This window comes from Pediculus humanus, genomic scaffold (genome assembly GCF_000006295.1).
Source record: "Pediculus humanus corporis 1103172108287 genomic scaffold, whole genome shotgun sequence".
NCBI classification, from domain to species: Eukaryota; Metazoa; Arthropoda; class Insecta; order Psocodea; family Pediculidae; genus Pediculus; species Pediculus humanus.
This window is the reverse complement of record NW_002987856.1, coordinates 266,644-279,143: the sequence shown is the minus strand read 5'-3', so window position 1 is coordinate 279,143 and position 12,500 is coordinate 266,644. Positions and strand designations below refer to the sequence as shown.

At 25.2% G+C, this 12,500-nt stretch overlaps 4 protein-coding genes across 4 annotated transcripts in view; 2 read left to right on the top strand and 2 right to left on the bottom strand.

The window, feature by feature from the left end:
- Positions 1-2,639: 2,639 nt before the first annotated feature.
- Phum_PHUM529680 (uncharacterized protein) lies at positions 2,640-3,516 on the bottom strand (the record flags this gene model as incomplete). Its single annotated transcript, XM_002431416.1, has 3 exons — positions 2,640-2,671; positions 2,875-3,086; positions 3,464-3,516. 3 exons carry the CDS (start codon positions 3,514-3,516, stop codon positions 2,640-2,642), a joined length of 297 nt encoding a protein of 98 aa, XP_002431461.1.
- Positions 3,517-4,818: 1,302 nt separating this feature from the next.
- Phum_PHUM529670 (eukaryotic translation initiation factor 4E type, putative) lies at positions 4,819-5,791 on the top strand (the record flags this gene model as incomplete). Its single annotated transcript, XM_002431415.1, has 3 exons — positions 4,819-4,838; positions 4,985-5,048; positions 5,234-5,791. 3 exons carry the CDS (start codon positions 4,819-4,821, stop codon positions 5,789-5,791), a joined length of 642 nt encoding a protein of 213 aa, XP_002431460.1.
- A 1,489-nt stretch (positions 5,792-7,280) lies between these two features.
- Positions 7,281-8,220, bottom strand: Phum_PHUM529660 (Motile sperm domain-containing protein, putative; the record flags this gene model as incomplete). Its single annotated transcript, XM_002431414.1, has 5 exons — positions 7,281-7,315; positions 7,395-7,538; positions 7,632-7,773; positions 7,853-8,022; positions 8,094-8,220. 5 exons carry the CDS (start codon positions 8,218-8,220, stop codon positions 7,281-7,283), a joined length of 618 nt encoding a protein of 205 aa, XP_002431459.1.
- Positions 8,221-9,186: 966 nt separating this feature from the next.
- Phum_PHUM529550 (glutamate dehydrogenase, putative) overlaps positions 9,187-12,500 on the top strand; it is a gene marked incomplete at both ends in the record, with an annotated part of 4,384 nt that continues 1,070 nt past the window's right edge. Inside the window, 4 exons of the mRNA XM_002431413.1 lie at positions 9,187-9,616; positions 11,962-12,162; positions 12,250-12,336; positions 12,411-12,494. Of these exons, the coding sequence (XP_002431458.1) occupies positions 9,187-9,616; positions 11,962-12,162; positions 12,250-12,336; positions 12,411-12,494 (802 nt within the window). The remainder of the gene's footprint in view (positions 9,617-11,961; positions 12,163-12,249; positions 12,337-12,410; positions 12,495-12,500) is intronic.

The following is a 12,500-nucleotide window of genomic DNA, read 5'->3' as shown; positions in this document are numbered from 1 at the left end:
TTTTATCTTTTTCTCCTTTTTCTTCTTTTCTCTCTTTTATATATATATATAAAAAAAAAAAGGATCCACCCGAAATTTTAATGATTTTTCATTTTTTTTTGTTACTTTCGCAAAACTAAACCCAACCGAGAAAAAAACATAATAATAATAATAATGTTTTACTTTAAACAAAAATTTTCCTCACGAAATTTTACAGATTTTTACCAAACAAAAATGAAAAATAAAAACAAAAACAAACAGTAATAATAACAATAATAAACAAAAAAATTTAAAAAAAAAAAAAAAAAAAACTCTTCGATGAAAACAAAGATGTGTTAGTAACAATAACAATAACAATAATATTAATAATAATAATTATGATAATAATAATTAAATAACCAACGACACGGTACCTACGACAAGAGACTGATTTTTAAATTAAATGAAAGAGAGAAGAGAGAAAAAAAAAAAATGAAAAAAAAAGGAAAAAAAAAGAAAAAATAGAAAAAAACGAGAACTACTGACCTCGTGCGAAATACAGTGCGAAACCGGGGACCTTGCGGACACACAAAAGTCTCGGCTGCGCAGTTTATAAAGCGCAAGTCTGGCAAATTGTTTTTTAGGGGGTTGTAGAAATCGATTTGACAAAAAGGATTTGTTCCTTCTTTTCGAGTGCCAAAACTAGATGTCGGCTTTGATTTTCCTTTTTCCTCTTTTTTTTTTTACCTCCCTCCCCTCCCCCCGTTTGATTGACAAAAAAAAAAAAAACAAATGTTAAAATTAAGAGAAAGAGAGAGAGAGAGAGAGAAGAGAGGGAAACCTTACATTGATACGTCTGACTTGTAATCCGGCAACAGCATCATCTTATTTTATTACTTAAAAACTAACAAATTCTTTCGTTCCATCCTCCTCTTCCACTCTCTCTCTCTCTCTCTCTCTCTCTCTCTCTCTCTATGCTTTTTTTCCAATGTTTTTCCCTTTTCCCTGTCCCCTGCTGTCCCCTCCTTCCTACCCTCCCACTTTGAACCAATTACTTAACAACAACAAGAAAAACTTTTACGAAAAGACTCGTCTTATACTAAGCCATATCGTTTTATTTTTTATTATTATTTTTTTTTTTTTTGTTTGTTTTTCGTCGTCGACTAATATAATAATACTTTTTGCCTTTAGTTTGACGATTTTAATACGAAATAGAGAGAGAGAGAGAGAGAGAGAGAGAGAGAGAGAGAGAGAGAGATAAAAAAACAAACAAACAAACAAACGAAACAAAACAAAATCGACACAATTTCCACAGTTTCAATGGACGAAAGAAAGAAAGAAAAAAAGAAAATCTCACACTGACCCTTTTTCAATTCAACGAACGGTCATAATATTATAACACACACACAAAAACTGGAAAATCCAAAAGGAAAATCTTTTAAAACCTTATAAAAAATGATAAACCATAATCAGTTTTCTGTGGGGGAGGGGGAGGGACAATCAATAAACGTTGAATAAATCACACACAAAAAAAAAATTTTTTTCCTTTCCCCGCCCCCCCCCAGTTTTGTAACAATAGAAAAATCGATTTCGAAAAAAAAGAATATATATATAATAATAATGATAATAATAAATTAGTTTTAATTTCGATGTCATCATCATCATTATTATTATTATTATCATTATTTTTTTTTCCCTCCTCTTTCTTTCATCCTTTCATCATACGTGCTTAACATTGTGTGGTGAGAGAGAAAAGAAAAAAATAAATAAAAATAAATAAAACGCAATTCCGGTTAATTTAGAAATAGTAGCAGTAAGAATAATAATGATGATAATAATAATAATAATAATCGTTGATATATATATATAAAAACAGCAACAATGGTAAAATAGCCTTCATGTGTGTGTTTGTGTGTCTATTTGGCAATAAATAAAAATAAAAAAGGAAGTTGGTCTTTCTTTTTTATTTTTTTAACTTGATAATATTATTATTATTATTTGTGATGATGATGATAATGATAACTAACACTAATGTTACTTTAACGTGATTATTATTACAATAAATTATTTTTAAAAAATTCGACCATTTGAATTAGAAAAATTCAACAAACTAAGAAGGTGTAATAATACCCAATGCAACACCGCCAAAATTTTCATCATCATTATTATTATTATTATTTAAATAAAATTAAATAAAGATTGATCGATCGATCGATCGATCGGTTGGTCAATTAATGACTCAGACATTGTTTAAACAACTTTTAAAATTTAGAAAAGTTTTAAATTAAACATGGGGGGAAAAAAAAAAAAATTGGCAATGAATCATCATATAAATAAAAACTTACCTTAATAATTAATAAAGAAAAAAAAAAGAAAACGCCCCCCCCTCCCTTTTTTACATATACATTTGTGATGTATTAATGAAATCGTTTAAAGTCTTAATTTTTCAATAATAATAATAATAATAATATCTAATAAAAATGGTTGCCTATTTGTCTAATCGAATTGTGAATATTTTGAAAAAAAATCATAAGTGAAACAATAATTACAGACCACTTAAATAAATTGATAAGGAATGATTCCAGATGATAACTATTTGTTTCATTATCTGTTTCTAATTAAATAATTAACAATATGTTAAGAAAACATAATAATAATTATTAAAGTTGACTGAACTTTTATTACATTACCAACTCGACAAACCTAATTTTGTCTTTCTCATTATACGTAATTGACAAGTTTAAAAAAAACCCGACTCGAAACAATTTTTTCGTTTGAACAATAAAAATATGTCATATTGAAATCAAAAAGGAAAATCATGTTTATCAGAAAATAATGTCAAGAAGAAGAGTTAAAAAACAAAAATGGGTAATTCTTATCTGGTTAGATAAAAAAATAAATTTTTATTTCACTCACCATGAACGACAAGTTCTGATTCTTTGTTAACATCATACAGCCTAATTGCTTCATCTAGTTCCATTTGATTTGAAAGAGTACAAGGATCACCCTCGTCATCAATCCATTTCATTGTGAATAGTTGATCGGATGAAAATTTACATATATCTCTCATTTCATCGCAAAGTTGATCGAATGTTATTTGTTGATTGATGTAAGTAATCATTTTTTCCCTGCGACAAAAAGAATAAATTACATAAAACAAAAGTTTTCGACTAAAAATTATTTTGTGATATTTTACCAAAGTCATCGACAATCTTAATACAAATGTAATGTCATTAAAAAAAACAATTGTCATCAATGTAAAAAGTAAATCTTTTATAAAAAATTTATCATATTTAAAAAATTGTAGAGTAGAATCTAAAGACTTTTTATGAGAAAAATTCTTTGCTATTCTAATTTAAAGTAATTAATTACACAAGTGACATTGCATTAAAGCTAAGTAAGGTACACAGTTAAAATGTTAGTAAGTAATTATTGGTAAGAAAAACCTTAAATACATGATAAAAATGATTTTTTAGTATTACAAAATTTGAACATTTTTACATACCCGTTATAGGCAGTTTTTACCCGTATTTCTGGAATTTCAGCTTCTGATGACATTTGAGTAGGCATTTTAATTAATTTTAACTTAAATAATATATATATATATGTACTAATTAAAAAAAAAAGGCACGAATAAAGACACGCGTAAGTGGGTGTCCAGCTTCAAAATGCCGGATTTATACCCGAAATATAATTTTTTTTTTTTTTTTTTTTTTTTTTACTTCCACGTTCTTGTAACCGTTTTCCCTCCGAAAATTATATGGCCGCGCACTAAATGAATTCCAAAGGAATGACTCAACCAATGATGAGTTCTAATAATCCCTGCGATCACTATCACAAATAAAATTTATAAAAATACACGTGACTCTTAATAATTTACACATAGTTTAATAAATAAATAATTAACTTATAACAAAAGATTTGAATTTATTTAATTACTTGACACTTAAAAGTTAAAAATTACGAACACTAACACACACACTCACACATACACTTACAAAGCTCTCTCACGTATTCGTACCTATTAACAATGTTGCCAATTCAAAGGTACTTTTTTTTTTTTTTTTTTTAATAACTTATATTTATACCTTATTGACCTAATATCGACAACAATCAATAAAAAAACAAATAAAAAATTTGATATAACTATATATGAATATGATTTATTATTAAAATTAAACGTTTCGATAAGAAAATTTCTCTCGTTAAACTATATAAATTATTATGTAAGTCACACACCATTTTGAATTTGGCAACATTGCACCTGTATTACACCTGAAGTTGTTACAAAGTTTATCAACCACCAGGTGTATTAAATTTAATTAAACGCAAAACAAAATTTTATTATTTAAAAAAACGAATCGAAATTGTTTTTAAAAATATAATTATTAATAATATATAAATAAATTAAAATAAAACCTGAATTATAAATATATAATAAAAACAAAAAAAAAAATTTTTTTTAAAATAACATTATATATAAATACATTAAAGTGTTTCATTTTTACCTATTTGTTATAAAACGTAGAAATTATGAGGAATACGACATTAAAAACATTCATTTTAAAAAAAAAAAACACTTAAAAAAGATAGAAATTACAAATAAATAAATAAAAATTTAATTAAAAAAAAAATAAAACACCGTTAAAGTTACATATCATAATGGTATTATTATTTAAATGATATGAGTGACTAAATATTTTGATTTTCAACAGTTGGCATTAAATTAAATAACAAAGAGTTTAGAAGTACATTTATTATATGTGCATTATTTGTTAAATATATATATATAAATTTTACACTCCAGTATTAATTTTATATTTTATTATTAGTAAATTGTTATATTATTAGTTTTTAAACATGCCAAATAAATTTGATGCGTAAGTTTTACTTACAAGTATGGTAAAAAAGCATGCATAACCAAACTTGGTTTTTGATTTTTTTTTTTTTTTTTTTAAAGTTTATTTACTTTTAATGTTTATAAACTTTTTATATTTATTAATTTATTAAAATAATTTATTTACAGTTATAAAAGTAGCAGTGACGATAATGCAGAAGAAGAATTTTCTGCTGAAAAAGAGGCATTGCAGGTAATTTATAAATAAACTTATTTATAAATTGTAATATTTTTTTTTAAATGTATACATAATATTTTAAATGCACACACACATATGGAATATTACACTGCCTTGATGAATTTATATAATTATAATTAAAAATTATTTTTTAAAATTAATATTTAAATAGTAATTTATTGTTATCATGTTTCGTTCAGCCTGTTGTTGTACCTCCCGGTGAACACAAACTACAGTGTGCATATTGGCTGTGGTTTAGTCGCAGAACTCCAGGAAAGACTTCATCAATACAAAGTTATGACCAAAATTTAAAATTGATCGCCAAAATAGGTTCAGTGGAACAATTTTGGGCACATTATAGTCATTTAATTCGTCCATCTGATTTACAAGGACATAGTGATTTTCATTTATTTAAAGTCGGAATTAAACCAATGTGGGAAGATGAAGCTAATCAACATGGTGGAAAATGGATTGTTAGATTAAGAAAAGGATTGGCTTCACGCTGTTGGGAAAATCTAGTGCTTGCTATGTTAGGAGAACAATTTATGGTTGGAAAAGAAATATGTGGAGCAGTAGTCTCCATTCGATATCAAGAAGATATTATATCAGTTTGGAATAGGACAGCTTCGGATACCTCGACGACTGGACGAATTAGAGACACTCTTCGACGTGTATTAAATTTACCTCCTAACACAATTATCGAATATAAAACTCATAATGACAGTCTAAAGTACAATTCAAGTTTCAGGAATACATAAGTTATATAAGTTGAAATCAATGTTTTGTCTTTTTTTTTCCCCCCCCTATTTTAAAAAAAAAAAAAAAAAAAAAAGTGTTTAGGTACCTGCTATTAAAATTCTGAATCGTTTTATGATTTTTTTTTTTTTGTTTTAATGCCTGGCTCTTGATTTCCAGTAGTAGGCGTGCCATATAAAATCCAGAGAAAAAAAAAATTTAATGTAATAAATAAATCATCATTTATGAAAACGAAATGAAAAAAAAATTAAAATTAAAATCAATTCAACAATTAATTAATTTGTTATATGACATGTAAATTTAAATTTAAATTTAAAATTTAAAACTCTGTAAATTTGACTAATTAAAAAAAAAAACAAATTATTATTATTATAATTATTTCTAGCTGTAATTAATATCTTATCTCTAAAATACTTAGACAAACTAAAACTAATTTAGATTTCCATTTAATTAAGTAATTAAGTGAAAAGAGCAATAAATAAAAAAAAAAAAAAAAGCAAAAAAAAAAAAAAATACATGAAACAAATTAATTAAAAAATATTTTGTAAAATAAATTGTTGAAAACAAACTATTTAATTAAATTTTTATTCTTATAATATATATATATATATATATATATATATTTAACTTTTAATAGATTAAATTTTTTTTTTTTCGATTGTAAATTTTAAGAAAATGGAAAAAAATATATATATATACATTTATCTTGAGATTCATTTTCTGTCTTATTATTTTTATTAAAAACCATACTGATGATGATGATAATAAGAGAAATGATTACATCATAATGAATGGAAATACATTATTAAAAATTTACAAAAAATAAAATAAATTAAAATGAAATGGATTACGATAAAAAAAATTAATTTTCTTACTATTCTTTACACATCCAAAAATAAAAAAGGTTAAAAAAAAAAAAACATTTATAAATATAAATATAAAAAAAATATTTTTTACAATATATATATATATATATATATATATTGCACATTTATATTATAATAAAGCATAAAAATTTTTTTGTTTAAGACACGCTCATTTTTTTGTTATGAAAAAAATTTGATTAATAATTCGATTGACAAAAAAAAAAAAAAAAAAAAATTAAAAATATTGCGAAAAATATTTTTTTTTAAAATATAACTTCTCATTTTGAAAAAAATAATAATAATGATAATTATCATTTTAACATGAAAGAAAAAAGGATTTTAACAATAGATTCAGTTTAAAAAAATAAAAAATAAAAAATTATAAACAAACGAGATAAAAAAAAAAAACTACTGATAATATCGATAAACAGGACTGACTATTAAAAATAATAATAATTATTATTATTATTTTTTAAATAATATCACATATAGAAAATAATAGAAATGATTTTGAAATTATTATTAATTAAAGAAATAAATTTCATTTTTTGATTGTTGTTTGCATGCGTACAAAAAAAAAAAAAAAAAAAAGTTACTCACCGTTGCCAATGTCGATTTTTAAATTTTATGCAGGTCTTAAAAGCACCATGGTTACTAATCCTGAAAAAGAAAATTTTTATGTAAGTGTGTCAAATTCTCACAATATGAAATAATTTTTTGTAATTTTTCAAAGTTTTACCTAAAACATATGAAACAACTAATTTTAAATGAACTGTCGGTTTTAAATATTCAGGTATAATCACAGAGATTTCACCGGCAGTAGGTAAGAGCAATATTGTAGCGCATATAATGGCAACACTTATAAACAAACCATTAGGTGGCCCTTGTCTGACAGCTAAAAAAAAAAAAAAATTTTATCTTACTGTTATTTAGTTTTAAATAATAAATTTGAACAAAATTTCACAAAATAACATACCCTGCTTCTTGGATAATGAGTATTGAGCAGGCGGTTGAGCTGAAGTGTTTGTCGGAAGTTGCTGAAATGATTCTCTTTCGGGAGTTTGATTTTCTGTTTCTTCTGCACATAATTCAGCTACAATATCTTTTTTACCAATCAACTGTGATGAATAAATAATGAATATTTCAATAAAATATTATTTTTCTTTAAAAATTCATAACAAAAAACGGAATTCATACCTTATTTGTAGCAAATTGATACATTTGTATTCTGAACTTATCAGTCTCGCCGACATTTTGATTTGAAAGAGAATTGTGACGAATGACAATATCAACACAACAATGTGTTTGTATTTTTCCCTCAGGATCGACCACAGTATATTTATGTCTATCTCTGGATGAACATAGGACTACAAATAATATTTATTTTTTTTTTGGTAAATGAATAAATTCATATGACAAAATTTAAATTAAAACCTACCTTGAAATCTAACTGGAAAATCATATGGATTATATAATGTCAAAACCTGCTTGTGAGTAGACTGATCAGATAAATTAAATTTTAAACAATTAGGAAAAACAAATACTGGTATTAAACCCTCTGGCATTATATTAATTTACTCGAATAAATTTTAACCTGAAAAAAAAAAATTGAAATGTTTATCGTTTTTCATCGAAAATTCATACAAAAAAAAAAAAAAAATGTCAGGTGAAATCATTTTCGACATGTCATCATTTTAAAAATTTAACAGTATATTAATCACAAATACTTTTTTTTTTTTTTTGACTTTAATAAATGAATGATAAAAAATTAAAAAACAAAGTCAAGACTGTCAAATATAATTAATCATTTCCGTTTAAAAAAAGAGTAATAATAAAAGTTTAAATGATGTCAATATTTGAAACGATTATTAAATTATCGATGGGGAAAACTAAAATTATACGTAAAATAATTTTAAATATTTTTACATTATTAAAATAATAATAAATTGAATAGTATCATTGAATAATAGTAAAAACGTAATTAACCACCACCACTACGTGATATGAACTGTTAACAGTTTTTTTGTTTTAATTTTAAAAATAATAATAATAATAATTTAATAAATCGAATTAAAAAATAAATTAAAATGTAAAATATTTTACCGAAAACATTAAAATCATCAAGGTACGTATAAGTTTAAAGACAAAGAAAAAATTATCAAAAATTCGTTAAATAAAAACATTTTATCAAAATAAATTAGTCATGACTAGTTCCACTATAAAAATAGTTGATGCCACGTAAACGGCAAATTGCAAGGTCATAAATTTTAGTGTGTAAAATTTGCTGGCCGTATTTTTGCTTTCCCAATGTGTTAAGTGGTGGGTGTTAACTCAGGGGTCGGAGTAGTTGTGTTTTAGTATTTTATAAATATCTAAATTTACATTTATTTTATAATTATTTAAAAAAAAAAAAAAAAAAACATTTTTTTATTAATTATACATTAAGTTAAATTAAAGTTAAATTAATAAATTAAATTAATTTAACATTTAATTGCATAAATATCTCGTCATCGTTACCGTAGTAAAAAAAAATGTTTCACTTAAAAACCGCGTCGCGAATTTTTCACCCCGTTCGACAATCATGTACGACAGAATTATCAACGGCACTAAAATCGAGTGCTGTCGGAGGAATTAAATATTATTCATCGGCTGGTAAATATGAAATACCGGATAAATTAAAAGATATGCCGGATGCGGAAAATCCAAGATTTTTCGACATGGTTGAATATTTTTTTCACAAAGCTTGTCAAACCGCGGAAGATCAATTAATTGATCAGTTAAAAGTATCTAAAATTTCATTAGACGACAAAAGGAAAAAAGTCAAGGGTATTCTTTTATGCATGCAATCTTGCGATCACATTATCGAAATTGCTTTTCCAATTAGAAGAGATAGCGGTGATTATGAAATTATCACCGGTTACCGTGCTCAACACAGTACCCACCGTGTTCCCACCAAAGGGGGTAAGTTTAAAAAAAAATTTTTTATTTTTATTTACATCGACAAGTTTTTATTCCAATTTACTTTGTTACAAATAATCAAAGTTTCCATTTTTTTTTTTTTTTATCACTATTCTAAATGCCCTTATAATAAAACTTATTAACACATTTCGATATCAGTGCCAATACGACAAATCTTTTATCATTATCTCATATATTGAAAAGTACCATCATCGAATTGTAATATCGATATTCATAACTGATATATAATCAATCATCACAAGTTGGGAAAAAAATGCAAAAAAAAAAAAAAAAAAAAAAAAATTCAGCATTTTTTAAAGTCCTTGATTACATAATTTTTTTTCTTTCTTCGTTTTTTTTTATCAGTCGGAGATGTTTTGTTTGGCAGATATATATATGACTGATTATTTTTTAAAACAAAATGTAATATATTTAATTATTATTTGATTTTAATATCTATAAGGCCTTGGAATAAAATTCACATGATTTTTAATTATTTATAAATTTTTTTAAAAGAAAGTCACGATTTAAAAAAATTTTGGTTTTTTGCATGTCTCGTTTTATTATTTTTTTTAAAAAAATCGAATAATGTTGTGTATCGAACCACATGTTATTAAAATCACAATCATTATTAACACACCATACATACATTATTTTTATATAAAAAAAAATTTAATTTCATGATACAATGCCATTGATATGGATCATTTAACATGAACTCATGTAAAACATTTTGATTTTTAAATATATTTTGCCATAAACTTTTTTTTTTTTTATTTCGTTAAGTAGATAGATATATTTTTATGTAGAGAATAAAGCTTAAATTTTTTTTTTTTTTTTTTATTTCAGTGATAGCAAATCTTTTATTTTTTTTTTTATTTCTAAAAATAAAATTTTACACTGTTCATATGCCAAGTTACTTAACAATGTTTTTTTTTTTTTCCCCCAGCTCTCTCTTTCTCTCTCTCTCTCTCCTTTTCATTTATTTATTTATTTATTTTAATCGTTTCTAAAATTATTTTCATGTACAATTTTTTTTTTATCAGAAAAGTTTTTTGATAATGTTTGAATTGTTTCAACTTATTCGATTTAGCTTTTACCTTTCAGACAAAAAAAATTTTTCTTTTTGTTTGTTCGGTTGGGTTTGTTTGTTTGATTTCTCAATCGAAAAAGAATTTGTTTGTTATTTATAAAAAAAAATTTTTTGTTTTTTAAATGGTTGCATTTCGCAAAACTTTATTTTTTTTTTTCAAAAAAAAAAAAAAAAAAAAAATGTCCTTCAGGAGTTATTGTGGCATAGCTCCCAATTTTCATTCGGTTATGTATAAAAATATTTTTACTTTTTTTTTTTTTTTTTTTTTTTTATAATTTTTCTTGATTCTGGCAACATTAATTATTAAAAAAAAAAAAAATTCTTATTGCAATTATAACAACAGCAACAATTCATCCTTTCCCTCATTCTCTTCCCCCACACCCCCCACTCCCCGTCTCAATTTTTTTTTAATTATTATTATTATTATTTTTACACAGACTAGTTTTTAATTAATTTAAATTTTACCTTCAAAACTTTTTTTTTTTTTTTTTTTTTTTGTTTTCTTTTTTATTAAATTTCGAAAAACCTTGGGAAAATAATTGTCATCAAGTTTCCCGTCCAACTTTTCCTATATTACGCAGCAATTAATTTTTTCTTTTCCTTTTAACTCGACTCGTTTTTATGTTTTCTTAAAAAAAAAAAAAAAAAAAAAAATTTTCCACATATTTAAATGGAAAATGGAAAAATCCTACTCTTGCCACGTGATTTTTTTTTTTTTTTTTTTTTTTTAAGAAACGTGCATAAAATTATAATTTTTCGGTCGACGTGTAAATAACGTACAAGTATTCGAATGTTAAAAAAAAAAAAAAATTATTGATAATAATGATATCGTTTCGAATTTTTTTAATAAAAATCAATAAATAATTAATAATAGGTCATGAAAGAGAGTGTTAAGTTAGTTGCCTGATCGTTCTAGATTTAATTATGCGATGCCCCAGTTGCACGCGATATGTTTTCGATTAAATTTATTTTTTTTTTTCAGAGAGAGAGAGAGAAGAAAAAAAAATTATTTGAATTTTTTTTTATGTTTTGCCCTTTTCGCCCCCCCCCGACCCCGCCCCCGCTTCTTCCTACTACCCCCGAAAGGAAAAACGCGTTGGGGATTTGTTTGCACGTTCCCTTCCTTCGTTCCCTATCAACTTGCATTCATTTGATTGATTTTCCCACACAAGTATTACATTTTACACGTGAGAAAGAAAAACAGAAATGGTTTTAATGTTTGTTTGTTTGTTTGTTTGTTTTTAAATATTTACAGGTATTCGTTATTCGTTAGATGTATCACGTGACGAAGTAAAAGCTTTGTCGGCGCTTATGACATTTAAATGCGCATGCGTTGACGTTCCGTTCGGCGGTGCCAAAGCCGGACTTAAAATCGATCCAAAACAATATAGCGAACACGAATTAGAAAAAATTACAAGGAGGTTTACGTTAGAATTAGCCAAAAAGGGATTCATCGGTAATATGTTTGTTCTTGGGGTGGAGGGAGAGGAGAAATCGCTTAAAAAGATGATATACTGATGTAACTATTATTCTTTCTTGATAGGTCCTGGTGTTGATGTACCCGCGCCCGACATGGGTACGGGTGAAAGGGAAATGTCGTGGATAGCCGATACTTATTCAAAAACGATAGGTATATCCTTAATCCATATTGTTTGATAAATAAAATTGTTTAAATGATGTCAAATTGTTTACGTTGATCAACAGGACACACGGACATCAACGGTCACGCATGCGTCACCGGTAAACCCATAAATCAAGGTGGCATACACGGTAGAATTTCGGCAACCGGTAGGG